We start from the raw sequence: 18,594 nt of genomic DNA on the forward strand, positions 1-18,594 counted from the left end.
CCAGGAAGCATGAGTATGCAGTCCATGAAGTCCAAAATGTCTCTATTTGGTAGGCTGTGAAAGTTTTAGGCTGCAGAAGCCACTGTTTGGAGTGAAAATTTTTGCAAGTTACTGCAGCTGGATGGTGTGAAACACTCCTAGACAGATGACCTGGTGCAGCTGACAGAACTTTACCTAATATAATTTTTCCAGAATGGTTCACTGTAGGAGTGAAAATAAGCCTAAAAGCAAAGCAGCTGAAATATAGGATAGTTTATGAAGGAGAGAAACAAAGGGATAGGTAAGAATGATGAAAGGGAAGATAAAGAAAATGGAGAAAGGGAGGAAGACAGAATAGAAAAACAAATAATGGAAAAAAGCCTCAAGAAACAGAGGAGAACTAGGAGCTAGGAGGAACCTAAATGTCACATTTTGCAAGTGCAGGAAAACAGGAATATTGCAAACCGACAGTTCTGAACTGGAAGGAAATTTATGGAGATGGGGGCGAACATGAATGAATGTTATCCCCTCTTCTTGCCCTCCTTTGCTCCAGCGCAGTTTGCTTCCTTTCTGTGAATGTGTTCCGTACTCTTACGGAACTTTTTCCTGTAATTTTGCCCTCTTTCTGTCTCTCAGGGAAGTTTTATGGCTTTTCGCATAAATAAAAGTCTGTTTACCTTAATATTAATACAGTTAGCATTAAGGTAATATGTACAAGTACTTAAATGGGAAAAATTGGTGCAGGCTGGTTTTTAATTCAAATATTTCTGTTTGTAATTTAGGGAAATTTTGGCAGTGTTGAGATGTGCAGGTATGACCCCCTACAAGATAATACTGGAGAGGTGGTGGCTGTGAAAAAGCTGCAACATAGCACAGAAGAGCACCTTAGAGACTTTGAAAGGGAAATTGAAATCCTGAAATCTCTGCAGCATGATAACATTGTTAAATACAAAGGAGTGTGCTACAGTGCTGGTATGTATATATTGAGTACACCTTCATATAGACAATAAATGTTGTATACTGAGAAACAGAGAGAATTGCTTATGAAGGTCACTGACTTGTCATAGAATCACAGAATCAGTAAGGTTGGAAGGGACCCCTGGAGGTCATCTAGTCCAACCCCCCTGCTCAGGCAGGGTCACCTAGAGCATGTTAGACAGGGTTGCATCCAGGTGGGCCTTGAAGATTTCCAGAGAAGGAGACTCCACAACCGCTCTGGGCAACCTAGACCAGTGCTCCGTCACTCTCGCAAGAAAGATGGTTTTTTTTCTCATATTCAGATGGAACTTCCTGTGGTTCAGTTTCTGCCCATTGCCTCTTGTCCTGTCACATGGGACAGCTGAAAGGAGTTTGTCCCCATCCCCTTGACACCCTCCCTTCAGGTACTTGTACACATTGATAAGATCCCCCCTCAGGGTTCTCTTCCCCAGGCTGAACAGGCCCAGCTCTCGCAGCCGTTCCTCATAGGGCAGGTGCTCCAGCCCTCTGATCATCTTTGTAGCCCTACGCTGGACTCTCTCCAGTAGCTCCATGTCTTTCTCTTGTCCTGGGGAGCCCACAACTGGACACAGTGATCGAGATGAGGCCTCCCCAGGGCTGAGGAGAGGGGCAGGATCACCTCCCTCGACCTACTGGCAACTCTCTTCCTAATGCACACCAGGAGACCATTGGCCTTCCTGGCCACAAGGGCACATTGCTGGCTCATGGTCAACCTGTCACCCACCAGCACTCCCAGGTCCTTCTCTGCAGAGCTGCTCCCCAGCAGGTCAGCCTCCAGCTTATACTGCTGCCTAGGGTTATTTCTCCCTAGGTGCAGGACTCTGCACTTGCCCTTGTTGAACCTCAGGAAGTTACTTTCCACCCAACTATCCAGCTTGTTCAGGACCCTCTGAATGGCAGTGCAGCCTTCGGGTTTACCAGCCACTCCTCCCAGCTTGGGTTCATCAGCAGACTTGCTGAGGAGGCACTCTGTCCCCTCATCCAGGTCATTGATGAAGTTGAACAGGATGGGACCAAGTACTGAGCCCTGGGAGACGCTACTAACCACAGGCCTCCAACTAGACTGGGTGCTGCTGATGCCAACCCTCTGAGCTCTGCCTTTCAGCCAGTTCTCAATCCACCTCATTTTCCTAACTTTATCTGAACTTTGAGAGTACAAATCAAAAAAAGTAATCTCTGTCATGCAGTAGTTCACAGTGCAAGATGGACTTGATTTTATTCTGTCAACTCATTGCATAATTTGATTGATTTAAGGGAAGTAACATTTTGAGTAGTTCCTCAGTATCTTTATCTTAAAGTACAAAGAAGTCTTCCTCGAAAAGCATTTGAGGTTAAGTAGGAAAATATACTAATTTTGTAACTGTTTTTTGCTCAATGTAGTATCTCAAGGGTGGATATTAATCACTTTTTTGTACTGTCTATATGATAAGAGACTTATCAGTTTCTTAAACATTTTCCTGTTATGTTTGAGTGAATTGTTGACCATATTAAAGTTGATGAGTGAAAGCATATTTTTGCCCAGCATCTGTCTTTTAAAAAGATTGTGGACATGTTGATGTCCATTGCCATTCTGAGTTTCACCTTAAAAATGAGGAGGGATTATATAAACACAGACGTGCGGTGTTTTTGTTTTGTTTTGGCATTACTAGCTAAAGTATTGGTGAGATGATCTCAATTAGTAATGCTTCAGGTATCAAGGATCTCCACATTTTTGTCATGTTTAGATAAATGGTACTTTGTTAATATATGTAGTTAACTAATATTTGAACAATTGCATAGTGATAGAGTGTGTATACAGAATAAATTGGGTAATAATGCCATAATCTATTACAGTTATTCATAAATATTTGTAAATAGTTATATTTCAGAACTTTTGGGAAGAAATAGTTATTTGTATGTTTTTGTGTTGTAAAAGGTCGTAGGAATCTGAGACTAATTATGGAATATTTACCATATGGAAGTTTACGAGATTATCTGCAGAAACACAAAGAGAGACTGGATCACAAGAAGCTTTTGTTGTATGCCTCTCAGATATGCAAGGTAAGAGAACTTTCAGATGATTGATATTTTAAAACAAGTTTTTGTCTTTCCTCGTTTTTTAGAGAAGTTAGTTGTTTCATTGCCTCTTAAATAATAGTGTTGAGCTTCTAGCCTTAGCTTCTAACCTTAAACAAGATAGCAGTATATATTCATGTACTTAAACTGATAAACCTCTGAGTGTCTTGGGGCAGAATGCTGAGACTGGCCTATCTTGACTGAGGAAAAAAGTACACCATTTGTTTTTGTTTAGTTTCTTATTTAGTTTAAGGTTAGTTTACATTACAGTTAGAAGAATTAAAGCCTCTTTTCTCCTAATGACAGTTTAAATGGAATTTTGCAGGAGTTAATATATTAACCTAAGCAAGTTGTTCATAAAATATTAACTGATTTTTCAAGATTTGGGCATTCAGCTGTAAAACTAATATATCAGCGTATGCATATGTTTAAGAAGTTTACTTCAAAATGTAAGGGATTATTCTAGCAAAAAGAGCAAAGATGCATATATCAGATTTCTGAATGAAGAGCTAGATGCCACAGCAGTGCTTAAAGTTGTAATAAACCATTTCCTATTCTTATTGTTTGACTCTAAATATCTATCCTATAATTCCAAAAGGGAAACAGATGTTTGATCTTTGTTGTGAATGGGGTTATGCCTTCCCTAGCTTTACTCTAGTATTATGCTTAAGATAAGAGAAACTAGGACACTTTAGACTTCACTGTGTAATTAGTAATTCCAACAAAAAGAGAAAAGAAAAAAAAAAAGCCCTAAACCCTCAAGACATTTACTTGGGATATTTTTAAACTTTCTTTCCTTGATTCCATACCAAAGAAATTGAAACAGTAAGTTACTTTCCATTACTGAGTATTCTTCAGTAGCTTAAATCTAGTAAACTTGTGCCCTGCCACATTCGAAGGAGCGGATTTTCCTTCTGTAGTATCCACAGAAAAGACCTGACAGGAATCAGACAGGAGATAATGTGCTAAATCCAAGATCTTTTCCAGGAAGTCTAAACTTGTATCCGTTGAACAGAGCTTGATAAATCCCTGCTTGAAGCTGAAGTGAGTGGGTACACCTTTTGGCTACTGAATCTGCAGCATATACAGAAGGAGGCTGCAGGCTCCTTTAGCAGCTGATCTCACGTGTTCATGCTGTTCTCTGAAAGGCAGCAAGAAACAAGGAGTTGCCAGGACCCATGGGAAGTCTTCAGCAAGGACTCCTTAATGGGCAACATGTAGTGGGCTTGAAAAATGCAGAATGTTCACCAGTCTGTCCCTTCACAAAGAGGAAGGTTGAACTCATGGCCACCTACCAAAAGAGGGCTCAGAAAGCCTTCTGAAGCCCAAAACAAGAAGTTGTTCTTCTAGGTCTCAAATCTGAAAAGATAAGTATTATTTCTGCAACAAAATAACTGCTATTCTCAGTGCTCATAAGTGACTGAAAACAATATTCCTTCAGCCAAGGAGCTGTAAGGGTCTAAAACGCAGCTCCAGCTAGGAGGAAGGTGGCAGTGAATCTTTCATGGAATAAAGATATAACAGGGATTTTTAAAAAGGCAAAGGCTGCAACTATTAATCTGTTTTGTTCTGTGGCCAGCTCTGCCAAGTAGTACCTGAAGAGTCAGAAGACATCTGCCTTGTTTACTTTGATACAAAGTTCTAAAATCTGAGTTTACACTCAAGCTTTATTTAAAGCTTGAAGAGCAGTGACAACATTTCTCACTGGCTCTCTGAGATGAAGTCATTTGACAGGAGGGGTTGACAGGTAGATTTTGGTCTTTTCAGGTAGTACAAAAACAAAGAAATTTTGGGAAGGGAACTCAGGCCAGAGGATACAAAGAAAAAGACTGTTACATATATTAGAACAAATCAAACATCAAAATATTGCAGCTCTACAAGATGGTAATAAAGAACTCAAAGAGGAGATGATGCACAGGTCTGAACTTCCAAATACCAACCAAGAGGAATGGAGTTAGAACAGACTTCTACAAATATTTAACTGGAAAAAAGTTTTGCTTTCATGTGACAAAAGCATGGGTATACACAGTATGGGAGTGTGTGCATAAAGAACTTGTTCTTAAAAAGTACCTATTCTTGAATTCCAAGGGAAACAAAGCCTGAGAATTATATTTATATTGTATGTGATTTGCTTTGCGCTGTTGTTGCTGTGCTATATGCGTAGCAAAGGTTAAATTGGTTACTCTATGATTTCATTCTCAGCTGCAGTATTCTGTTGCTACAAAACAATTTAATATTTCCTCACAGGCACTAACACAGAATTCCACTGTGAACCTCAAAGGGCTGGTAGTCTTATGCTTAGTTTGAAATGCCGTTTTAAGAAATAAAGTCTTCAAAGTTGGCTGTTGCAGTTTGACAAAATGCACACTAATTTTATGATGATATATAAAAAAAGAATTTAACTAGTACCTAATGTTACGATCACAAAAATGAAATCTGATCATTTTTTCCAGTTTTCTTTTATCTTACCCTTTTCTCCACTTTCTTATATCTGTTTACATTTCTGCAATGTTTTATCTTCCAGCATCTCAAATCTCTTTTCTTTTGGCTTTGTATTTCTGTCACTATTTAGCTTTCTAATGAAAAATCATTCTCTATCTTTCTGCTTTTGTCTCAAACGTATGAGAAAGAAATCAAGGTGTCGCATGTTTACCTGTACCTGTGGGTTAAGATGGATGGGTATCTCTGCTCTCTTGCAGTATTTTTAGTTCTTACTACTAACCTGGGAAAGGGATCTTGACTCAAAGATGAGAATTTTTTTGTGCATATCTCATACTATGAAAAGTAGTATTTTCAGGGATTGCATTTGCTAAGAGGGACATTTCTATAGCTACTGATTACTGCATCTGCCATCTGTGTGGTAGCAAGCAACAGGGCTCCTTATACGGCTTTGCATAGTCTTGCCAATAGAAGGACAGATAAGGAACTTCCCTTCAATGTATCTGATTTGGGGATGTTCCTTTTTGTTCTTTTGGAACCCTGTACTTTCTTAACCCTGGCTGGTAGGAGAAGAGTTTAAGAGTAAATTTTAGGTTTTTCAAGCTTAAAGCACTTCAGGAGCCCTTGCTGGAGAACTCTGTGAAGTGTGTGTGGGAACACCTGCCATCTGAGACAGTAGTAATCTAAAAAAGGAACTGTTTTTTTAAAGGTAGCTCCTAGCAATTTTTTTCCACAGCTAGCATGAACATAGATGGTGGAAATCTTTGCAATCACATCATTAAACTCAACTGCATTATTAGAGTTTGCATGATACCAATTAAATATCTCTAAGAGCCTGGAAAATATTGACTATAACAAAAAACTTGTGAAATTATTATTCGTTACAGAAGCTTTGTGACTCTTTTCAGTACAGATTTTAGTAGTGGTAAAAAGGTACAGCATTTACATTGATTAATTGTCTGAAACCAAGGAGCCTAGCTTTGAAAAACCTAGGTTTGATATTTTTCAGGACAGTCATGGAAGGTAAGCAGAAAATAGAGAGTAGGACATTTTAGAACTTCTGTTCTAGTGCAGAATGAGATGTTGTGACAAAGCAGTGATGCCACCTAGTGGTACTGGGAGTAACAGTCTGAGAAGAAGGTTGGGCCCTTGGGTCCTAATATTTTTGAGGTTCCTCACTTAGAAAAGAAAAGCGAAAGAAACCTTGTGAAATTACAAGTACAGCATTGATGTCCACCCCTTCAGTGAAAGTGTAGCTACTTAATGGTGGCAATAGCTTTTTGTCTCTGTTGTGTTTGTGACATTTATGTTTTAGGGCATGGAGTATCTGGGTACAAAAAGGTATGTTCACCGGGATTTAGCAACCAGGAATATCTTAGTGGAGAATGAGAACAGAGTTAAAATTGGAGATTTTGGTTTGACGAAAGTCTTGCCACAGGACAAAGAATATTACAAAGTGAAAGAGCCTGGAGAAAGCCCTATATTTTGGTAAGTCGTCTTCAGTATATGAAAGCATGGCTTATTTTCATTTTTGCAATTTCAGCCAATAGTTTTGTTTGTTACGGAATTCCTAAGTGCAAACTCAAAGTCGGTTACTCAGCACTGTATAAGTCACATGCACAATGTTTGACTTTACAAAACAATATATAAATGTGGATCTTTCAAATTACTTTCACACACAGCAAAACCCCTAGAAATTACCTAAATAGCTATTTAAAAGAAATAGCATGCCACAGGAAAGACACTCAGAGACAAGAGAAACTTTATAGGGCCTGTTCTCTAAGACTCTTTCAGGCCCTTAATAACAGGTTATTCTTGTCTGCTAGCTGCTATGTTGGTTAGATCCTCTGCTGACCAGCTGGATTTAAATCTCACAGCACTTCATCCCTGCTAATTATAGACTAGGCAGAGCATTCAGGTGTCTGAATGTTTATGAAATGGAAATCAGTAGACTGCATTCAGAACATAGAGTGTATACCTTTATACTATGTGTTCATACTTAAGACCTAGGAAAGTACCTTAGTTATGAAATCCTCTAATTCCCTCTGTCTTGATTTTTAAAAAATGCAATTCTTTACATATTATTTTAGGCAATGTAGCTGCCTTAGGCCCTCTAAAACATGATATTTACAAGATAGAATGAAATAAATTAAAATGGAATCACAATGGATGTTTTGGGCAGTAGTAAAACTTAAGGCCAGAAGTACATGGGACACAATTCAAGGCTTAGTGAAGGTGATGGAGGGATCTTTGCTGACTAGAATGTCCCTTTCCAGGCCTTATCACATCAGTCTTGTTTACTTACATTACAGAGAGGAAGAATATCTACAGCTCTGTTAAAACACTTGGATATAGTTACCATTAACTTTTTATAGAAGTTGATTTGTGTTTTCAATCTCATTTAACTAATATTAAAAGTATAGGTACTAGCAAAGATGAAGGAAATAAGCATGTGTTAATGCTTATGAACAGAGAAAATTTATTCATGATAAAATTTCTATCTTCATGAAAGAAATATGTTCAAAACAACAACAATAAAAAAAAGATACCAGTCATCACAGAATAATATTCCTTTTATTGTATGTTGCAGGTATGCTCCAGAATCTCTGACAGAGAGCAAATTTTCTGTGGCCTCAGATGTGTGGAGTTTTGGTGTGGTTCTGTATGAACTCTTCACTTATATTGAAAAGAGTAAAAGCCCACCAGCAGTACGTACATAAATCAATCGTTCTCAATCTCATTTCTGAATTTTTCAAAAGATGCAGATTGTACCTGTCCCTAAACAAGTAGATATTTACTGGATAGGTAGATACCTCCTTTTCTGGAGAGGTCTTTGTGTTTGTGAGGCAGTGTTCAATTAGAAAATGCAACATGCTGAAAAGCTTTAGCATCAAGTCATAAGAAGCATGAGATCTGGAAAATTATCCAATAGCCTATGAAGATCCTATTCAGCCTCAAACTTTCTGAAACAAATTTGAAAATCTTGTTTTTAAATCTTAATCAATCTTAATTATTGAAATTCAGGAAAGAAAGTAGGTTTTTGGAGATGGTTAACAGATGTCTTTTAAAGAGAAGTTTACACAGGTCAGAGAAAGAGACAGCTACATGTGCAGATTCACAATTCTCATTACAGCTAATACATAGCATTTCTCAACAAGTGTAACAGAGGACAGTTGAGCCTTACACAGTTACTGGAGCTGTTTTCACCCTTTGCCAGTGTCTCAGCTCTGCATTGATCACCTTGACCTTTTGATGCAACTATGAAGAGATAAAGGAGGTGCTCTAAAAACAAGAGCAGCTCTCCCTGCACAATAACATACGCATTGCAAACATCTGGAGTTTTTCTTCCAGAATTATGAAGTGAGAAGTAGCAGAGTTAATCTTGGGTTCAGATGGTATATGCTTTGAATAAATCAGTTTTACCTGAGTTCAGTACTTCATCAACTAGGTTTTCATGTTGGTATGTGTCAGGAAAAGTCTTATTTTGTCAATAAACAAAGGCAGTCCATTTAGCTGGCTTCTTTATAATAATTAATCATTTCTGTGACTTTGGCTATTTACACATTTGGCCAACAATTATTTTACATTTTTGCACCATTCATCATAAAAATTTACGTAGCATTGGAGGGAAAACAAATCCCTTTATGTTATTTTTAGAAATCCTTTTCAGTTGATACTTCCTTATTCACTTTCATCTCTGGCAATCCAAGTCAAATTTGTATCTGTTTTCTATGTTATCATGATTTTGAACAGAAAGATTTATTTCAGCCTGGCTTAGATGGATCACTAGTTTTAATTATGCTACCCTTTCTGGCCTGAAATTACACATTTAATAAAATCCTCTTTATGTTCTTATTTTTACATCGGTATGACATTGCTTTTTTTTGGTTTGACTAAGATTTTTTCAAATCACCAAGACTTTTTTAATATTTCATAGAGCTCTTTAGAATTAGCTGTCAAGTTTCTACTTTTAAAAATAATTAACCATTGGATATTGTTCAACATTTTTAGAGGGTTTTAAGTTTTCACTTTAAATTCCAAATGTATCATCCTGTTTTCTTAAATTAAAAAAGGTATGGAAGGTAGGTAATTGTTGATATATTGTCTAGACTTGTCACTGTTATTCAGAACTTTGTCATTGCTGTCAGTTGTTTGATTTATAGAATTTTTAAGGAATTTAGAATTTATTCTTATAAAGAATTCTTTCTTAGTGATAATTTTGCAACTCTTTCATTTAAAAGTTATTTATCATAGTTGACTTTCTATTTCAGGAGTTCATGCGCATGATTGGCAACGATAAGCAAGGGCAGATGATTGTATTTCATTTGATTGAGCTTTTGAAGAACAATGGACGACTGCCAAGGCCAGACGGATGCCCTGATGAGGTGAGGTGCTATAGTAATACGTTACCAAAGTCTGAAAGGTCAGAGTGAATAGATGGTAAATGCAAAATCTATTCAAATCCTACATGGATTGCTGCGCTATTTATGCAGCCTAAATAGTTGTGCTGTTTTATCAGACCTGTGATGAGTATAATCGTATTTATTTTCTGAATATTCAGATTGCATTCCCTCAGGACCCAAAAATACAGTCTTTCTAAATATATGAAGCGGGGTTATTGTGATCTGTTGCTATATGTGTGCACTCAGATTTCATTTCAAAAATACGTATTTATTAGGCAATGAGGGGATTAGCATACAGAATTTACTCCATGGAAGCTTTATATAAAGATTCTTGTTTAAAACTGCAAAATGTGCATTATTTTAAAATTTGTAACATCTAACAGTACAACCTTAGTATTTACTTAAATTTTAGAATTAAACATGATAGACATTAAATAACCTTTTATTCTAGTCAGTTATTTTCCTACACTTCATCCTCCCCATAATACCTGTTTTTCATGTGTATATATATATATATATATATATTTTTTTTTATCGGCAAGCATTCTTAGCAAGGAGTTACCTACAGGCTATGGGATTCCCATTCATGTTAAGTCTATGCATCAGTCTTTGCATGTTCAGATCCTTTGAATTTATATACATGCTTTTCATGGATACTGAATTGTATATATGTAAAACCATCCTTAAAACACACAAGTTAACCCAGCGTTCTTCTATTTTGCAAATATTCTAGGTGTTTTTAAAAATCCTTACTTACTTTTTCTAAGTCTTGTAATAGCCTACTCTTGACAGTGCGGTGCCCCTCAGCTTGAGTCAAGCTGTTAGGGTTGAATAAGAGAACTAGCAGGGAAAGAAAGCAAGTATAATCAATGCATTTTCATGTGTATAACTTACAGCTGAGATCTCTTGCTGCATCTCTTTAAAAATCAGGTACACTCGAAAATAACTCAAGTGATCTTTGCAAAACTGGACACAGGAGAGATCAGGCTTAGGTGGTCTAGCAAAGAGGAGGAGGAGTGTTACTGGGAAGGTGGGAAAGGGAAGTTACTGTGAAAGAAATAGGCTATAGGGAATCAAGGGAGATCTCTGGAATAACTTTTCCTTGTATTTTAAGTTCTTTTTTTGAATGGCAGAGGTTTGGCTTTTCGTAGATTACCTGAATATGCTAATAAGAAAGTACAGAATATTTTATTTATTTTTTACTGAAACTATATCCAAGCCAGTGATGATTTTGATGTCTGACACTAATCTAGACATCAGCGCAAGGTGGAAATGTTTTTGTCAGAAACTGCACTCTTCCCTTTGAATCACACATCTTAACTCTTCCAGATATCTGTAGCTTACAAGCTGCTTTAGACTCAGGTCAGCATAGGAATTTCAGATTTACTGAAAATAAAGAACTGAAAGCTGCGTTTGTCTTGGGAGCTTTGCATATTTTTAAGCAACATTTGAAAAGTCATTGAAGGTATGAGACAGTAGTAACAGTCTGTGTTAGATTAGTGAGAAAATTAGTGGTAAAGAGGTTGGCAAGCTGTTTTGTGATCAGATATTGTGCACAGATTTGGGGAAAGGGTCCTACATGCTTACTGTAATGGAAATTCTTGCAAAAATCATATAAATTACATTTATTAGAAGTGAGTTTAGTTTGTGCAGTTACATTTGTGGCTTATTTTTAGTATTTAAGACTTGGGAATTTAATGTAAGAATGTATAGAAATCTGTGTGAAAACAACTGTTGGAGAAGCTTAGTTTAGAATTACTGTCTTTGTAAATCTGAATCTTTGTTCAGACTTTTAATTATTAGTCATTTTAAACATTTTTGAGCTTTCCAAAAAGTGATACCAAGAATCTAAAAATTTAGCAAAATCCTTAAAGAGCTAAGAGCTTCCAAATTAGTTCTGTCAATTTCTATTCTAAGACAGCTGCTCCTTTTATAATAAAGGATTATGCAGAGCAGAACTAACTATGCTCACTTCTTTCTGTTGTTGAGATCAGGCAAATAAATTGCAGGATTTTAGGACCACAATAAGCATAATCTTGCACCACTGTTTTTTGGAACCATAAAATTAATTTGGATGTTCTTTTGGCCAATTCCAAGTAACTGTTAACTATTTGCAGCATTGAATTATTTGATAATTTTGTTCTTTTTTCTGCAGATTTATGCTATCATGAAAGAATGCTGGAACAATAATGTTACGCAGCGCCCCACCTTTAGGGATCTTGCTCAGCGAGTGGATCACATAAGGGACAACATGGGTGGATGAGAAAACTGTGCCTCATTCAGAGAATATGTTGGAATGCAAAACAATGTATTTGATCTGCTGTGTATAGTTGACAAATGTACACACATGCGTCTGTCTCTGCTGAAAGTAAAATCTGGGTGGCAAATATCCTATCTGAATCTGCAAACTGAGGAATTTTGCTGGTTTTCTTTATCAGGATATATTTGTTACTATGAGAAAATGTTGTTGAAATTCTCAATAGGGAGAAAAATTATTTTTCTAAATAAAATAATATATTATATGGTCAGTCAGCAACACCATTGTTTGCCTTACTCGGCAATGCAAAAAAAGGGTGGCTAACAAATAGGGTGAGATTTTTTTTTTGAGATGAAAAGACAGTGCATTTCCTTGTTGAAATGGAGATGCACTGAACATATTTCTAGTCACACTGAACGTATAGTGACTTGGCACCCTGTTTTGTGTGTTGCATAAGGGCTTGTGTTTGTTAATAGTTTTATAACTTTTCATTGTTGATGCAGAAATGCTTCTCTGTATAACAAAGTGAAAGTGATTGTGTAACTTGGCAATTTTTAATATGCCTGCCTGAATCAGTTATTGGCCAGCAATATATGCAAAAGATAATAGGCTCAGTGTTGTTCTGTAAGGATTTTGAGGGAAAGGGAGCAAACTGTTGTTAATTTGGAGAGCCAGAAAACCTCTTTATCCATGTGAAAACTTTAATTTAAAATGATGTTTAAAATGAAAAAGCAAAAACGTTGCCCACTTTTTTTACTCTTCTGTTCTCATCTTGTGTAAATACTAGGGGTTCCCTTTACGTATTTGAAGAAACAGAGATAACAAGTAGCATAGAAGCCACTTTCCCCAAGGCAGTGTCTTCAGTTGATCTCTGAACATGAAAAAGCTAAACATACTGCTGACCCTTCAAAATGCTGCTCTTTTATTCTTCCCATGTTTGTAATTTCATGCAGTGGTAAATGTATCTATAAATCAGAAACATTTTTATGCAGAATTAAAAATACAGAAAATGCCTTTTATTTCCCAGTTCCTCGGTTCACTGCTAAGATGATCGCCTTATACCTTCCTTCAGCAACCTGAACAGACTGCTTGTGGCCAGTTACAACCATGCCAAAGCTATTCTTTCATAAACTGGCCCAAGGTTGTCTCCTGTTTCTGTGGTAAAACTCAAGAGTAAGATTATTTGGAAAGAAGAAATATAAAATGCAATTGCTCTACACTCAGCTAAGGGCAAGGACATTATCCCAGATACTGAGAACTTGAAGGAGGTCAGAGCTATGTAAATAGATAAGTTACAGGATGTAATTCAGCCTTTTGAAAAAAGTATAGCAAGAATTCATGAGGAAGACAATCTTTGGTTTTGCTTACAAGCATAAAACGTGAGAAATAGTCACTCATCTCAGAGCACTATACCAAAGTTTATAGTGCTTTTTTTAGTTCAAATCATCAGATTTTTACCTGCTCTTAAAATGTGATTACTTGCAAAGTGCAGTGCTTGTCCTTCTTGAATTTTTGCTGAGGAAGGGGCTACACACCTTGAAAAAATTGTTTTGATGACATCGACATTTGTATTTAACCTTTTTTTAAATTCACAGCAGTGAGTCTGTGACACAGAGCAGTTAATCACAATCTTAAGGAGGCCCCATGGTGAAATAATTACACTCATCTTATCTCAAGTTTAATTACCTCAATTTAAAAAAAAATTTCATATCCAGCAAAACGTAGTGCCAGTATAGCAGTGTTTTGTACCACTATGATGTTTCTCTCCCACAGTTACTCATACAAAACTATGATTTAAAATATGGGAGATTGCCAAGTAGGGAGGGCAGCATCAGCTCCCTTTCTGGCTGTTGCATTCAGTAAAACTTTTATTGGTTTTCTTGTCACCAAACACTTGCACAGATAATTTTTAAAAGTAGTTTCATGATCAGTTTTTAAGCTGCAAAGAACTTTAAAGTGCTTTGTTCAAAATAACATCTGTTTTATCTATTTCTATACATTGCTTTGAAGATTTAAAATTCTGTGCAAGAAACATTTTTGCATTTGTAGTCTCAACTGTGTGTATGTATTTTTTGTAACAAAAGAAAATATAGCTTTAAAGCATTAAACAGCATTTTAGCTGGGATAACATATGCAGGAACTGTGTAAATTTTGCAGTGTATGACACTCATTAGCAAACTGGTTTCCGATATATAGTAGACTCAAACATAATTTATGTAAAAATCTCAGGGAAGTTTATGTAATGCAATGAAGAGATCTTCCAGTCTGCTGTTTTTTTCAAGTGAATAAAAAGTCTTTTGCTTCTTGATCTGTTTGATTGCATAATTATGATTTTGAACTCAAAAAGGAAATGATTTTTAAGCATTTTGTGGGTTTATTTTCCTTTAATATTTCATAATTTCAGAAAAAGCCATAACTTTACACCACAGTGTTATTTTGTGCTGTTGGTCAGGGATATATAGCCTATTTAACAAGTCTGTGTGTACAAAGGACTTTATCATTCAGGTTGAGTATTCCCAGCTGGGTGAATAGGATCAAGGAGTGCTCAGGACTCAGGGGATGTGTGACACTCTACAGTGTGAACATTTAAGTCCTAGAGCGAACAGAATCACAGATTTCTCACATACACTGAGATATGCACTGTATGATGCTAAATTTTTTACGTTATAAAATCTGTGGATTAAGAATCAATTACTTCCTTTAAAAACTTTCTTAAATTGGCATTCTGTTTTTCATATTTTAGTGTAATTGATATGCTAACCAAAATGTCATGATTTGTTGTGGAAAAAGTACTATTTTATGTGTGCATGACTGCTGCTATGGTGTAGAATAAAATACTTTAAATGAAAGACTTTTTCTGCAAGTGGACAGTCTACCTTAAAGAATCTCTACAAAAACATATTGTCAAGTATTATAATAGTTTGTTGTCTATCAGTGTGAATATGCTAAGCTTCAAAATTCATTTAAAAAAAGTATTACACAACCTTGCAACAGTCATGTAATAAGCAGAGAAGGAATGAATTTTCAGGAAGCTGTTACCTTTCCAGAAAGAAAGGAATAATCAAAACCCCAAATTCTTGTCAAGCTGCAGTATTGATCAAAAGCTTCCATAGCTGAAATAAAGAATGTTGAATGTCCTGATGAATACAACTGTACCAAGATATTTAAATATTACTTAAAAGATTTCTTTGGAAAATAAGGTTTTTTCTAACTGTTGCATTTTAGTTGAGGAACTTTAACCATTTTGAAATGTATGGTAAGAGATCTTACTTCTTTAGGTAAGAGATGTTACTTCTTTAGGGAACGTGAATAAATATTAACTCTTAAAGAAAGCAAGCTGTTCAGAAATGTATGGTCATATACAGGTGAAGGATAGAGTTCTGAGACGAAGAGCAGAAACGAAGCAAGACTGATGAAAAAAGGCAGATGTTAAACACTGAAGAAGCTTTCAGGAATGAGAAGTGCATAGTCATATATGGAAAAGACAGTAATGTCCACTGAAAAAGTAATACCATGACAAAAATTTGCTAAATGCTTATGAACTGTATATCCTCTGCCTTAATCTAGAATATTCAGAGACCTAATATGACTGAAAAATCCAAGGATTATTATACTAAAAGAAATTGCTTAAGGTATTATGCAAGGTCTCAGAGAACTGATCAGTGACAGACAGCACTGGTAAAAAGGTGTTTGGAAAAAAAGTATCTAAAATTGATTTTGAATAAAAAGTTTACAATATATTAAGTGCAGATCCAATTAGGAAAAAAAAATACTGCTTGTAGCTGTCTGCAAATGCTTCAACACCTGGCTTATGAACAGAACAAGAAGGAGATAACTTTTAGAAAACTGCATATGAAGACGTGAAACTTAACTGTGCATCTATTTTCAGTTTGGATAGTGAAAATAAAATACTTTAATGAATGACACAACCTGCCAGGATTTTTTAATATATATACATGTATTTTTATGTACAATACATATAATACATAGTTTCTGATGTTTTAAATAGCCACTGAAGAAAGCTGCTCTGTTTAGTGGGGTCTCTCAGAATACCCATGTGTAGTGTTTCTGTTTTGGAAGGAACCTGTGTGTGCCTGAGGAAAGGCTGTATACTGGACACTCCCTAAAAATAAGTCTGACTTTAAATATCTAGTTTTCATTAAGCTAGTTATTACACTATGAAGAAGTACTTTGTTTTTCAGTATTTACAAAGAAAGAAGTCTGTAAGAGAGGAACCACTATCAAATTGCCTGTGATTTGTTGTAAGAATGGTGTTATTTAGAACAACTAACAGAGTTAAACTTCTATGAAACCACTTTTTCATTTGTATTACTTTGTGATCTTGAATTGCTTAGATATATGAAAGTTATCTTGAACAAAGTCATGCTGCTGTTGAACAGTTAAGTTTTTAGAAGTGCCATTAAAATTAAGGAAACTATGAGAACAAATGCAAACATAGAATCATAGAACCAGTAAGGTTGGAAGGGACCTCTGGAGATCATCTAGTCCAACCTCCCTGCACAGCAGGGTCACCTAGAGCATGTTGGACAGGGCTGCATCCATGCGGGCCTTGAAGATCTCCAGAGAAGGAGACTCCACCAACTCTCTGGGCAACCTGTGCCAGGGCTCCGTCACTCTCACTGGGAAGAAATTCCCCCTCACGCTCAGGCAGAACTTCCTGAGGTTCAGTTTGTGTCCACTGCCGCTTGTCCTGTCACACGGGACAACTGAAAAGAGTTTGTCCCCATCCCCTTGACACCCTCCCTTCAGGTACTTGTACACATTGATCAGATCCCCCCTCAGGCTTCTCTTCCCCAGGCTGAAGAGGCCCAGCTCTCGCAGCCGTTCCTCGTAGGGCAGGTGCTCCAGCCCTCTGATCATCCTCGTAGCTGGACTCTCTCCAGTAGCTCCATGTCTGTCTTGTACTGGGGAGCTTAGAACTGGACGCAGTGATGGAGATGAGGGGCAGGATCACCTCCCTTGACCTGCTGGCAACACTCTTCCTAATGCAGCCCAGGAGACCATTGGCCTTCCTGGCCACAAGGGCACATTGCTGGCTCAGGGTCAACTTGTTGTCCACCAGCACTCCCAGGTCCTTCTCTGCAGAGCTGCTCTCCAGCAGGTCAGCCCCCAGTCTGTACTGGTGCCTAGGGTTATTTCTCCCTAGGTGCAGGACTCTGCACTGGCCCTTGTTGAACCTCAGGAGGTTCCTCTCTGCCCAGCTCTCCAGCCTGTCCAGGTCTCTCTGAATGGCAGCACAGCCCTCAGGTGTGTCAGCCACTCCTCCCAGCCTGGGATCATCAGCAAATGTGCTGAGGCACTCATATTCATATTTATGTACAAAATATTCATATATATGTACAAATATGCAAATATATACTTAAGCTACTGTATTACAATGGAAGTAAAAAATTGATATAATTCAATTGCTTTTTCCCACACATATGAGGCATCTTTTTCTCTCAGCAGATTGCCTGAAATTGTTACTTCTTTCATGAGTGGAAAGTGCTATTCCACTGAAGTTTAAATGTTACTGTAGGTAGTGTTCCTCCCAACACCTTCTGACATCATTAGGGATCTTTACCTGTACTAGTGAACAAATTTCTGGGATAATTAGTAGGTATGAAGAGGAAAATACAGTATAGGAGATATAACAATCTTATGAGGGGCATTTTCTCTCCATGTTATATAGTAGGTGGCAATATGGCTTCAATTCTGGTAACTAGCTGTAGTGACTTTCATGAACCCTGAATTAAATTCAGAAACATTTCAATCTGCAAGTGAAATATTCTTCACAGAGAGTAATAAGGAGAGAAATCAGAATGTCTAGTATCTGCAAATGTTTCTTCACAATATTATGTCATACGGTTCAGCAAAGCATTTAAAAAAAATAGAAGCCAAATGCTACAGTTATAATATGAACAGTATAAAGTAATTGAGGCAGCAGCTGCTAACTCAGAAGTTCATCCAAAATAGAATATTGACATAGCTGAGTCTCTGCCCTAAAAGGCAGACAAGTGCTCACCAACACCAATTACTAGGAGAAAGTGTATAAATATTAAATATTAAAATTATAGCTAGTATTAGTAGGAGCATTAGTAGAATGCAGAAGATAAAAATGCTTGAAGTGCTAGGTGGCTTTATTTTGGGCAATAAAAAGATATCCAGGGATACAAAGGATTTTAAAAGTTTTAGCTAAATAAGAAAACATAGTCATTCTGTAAGAATTTAATTTTTATGCAACATTCAGCAAAAAATGCAAAGAATGAGAAAGACTAAATAGCATTAAATTATTATTACTTTAGACTACTGCAAGACGGCAATAGCCAGTCTGTTGGGTATCTATTTTTCAGGGGGTTAAATTTTATTTTCTGAACGGAGCTGTGCTATAACAATTCCAGTTCATCGAAGAACATTCTTCTTGTGTGTAAAATAGACAATTCTGCATTTTAAGCATCTTGT

General features: G+C 36.7%; 1 protein-coding gene across 10 annotated transcripts in view; it reads left to right on the top strand.

Annotated features, from left to right (window-relative positions):
- The window catches only part of JAK2 (Janus kinase 2), a 92,816-nt gene extending 77,835 nt beyond the window's left edge, over window positions 1–14,981 (top strand). For 9 of the 10 annotated variants that reach the window (XM_062600245.1, XM_062600250.1, XM_062600246.1 and 6 more), the window contains 6 exons: window positions 762–951; window positions 2,894–3,018; window positions 6,788–6,960; window positions 8,063–8,180; window positions 9,744–9,857; window positions 12,031–14,981. In XM_062600245.1, the coding sequence (XP_062456229.1) occupies window positions 762–951; window positions 2,894–3,018; window positions 6,788–6,960; window positions 8,063–8,180; window positions 9,744–9,857; window positions 12,031–12,138 (828 nt within the window). In that variant the 3' untranslated portion in view covers window positions 12,139–14,981. The other variant, XM_062600253.1, reaches the window with a different exon arrangement.
- The last annotated feature ends 3,613 nt before the right edge of the window (window positions 14,982–18,594 follow it).

This window comes from Rhea pennata, chromosome Z (assembly GCF_028389875.1).
Source record: "Rhea pennata isolate bPtePen1 chromosome Z, bPtePen1.pri, whole genome shotgun sequence".
Lineage (NCBI taxonomy): Eukaryota > Metazoa > Chordata > Aves > Rheiformes > Rheidae > Rhea > Rhea pennata.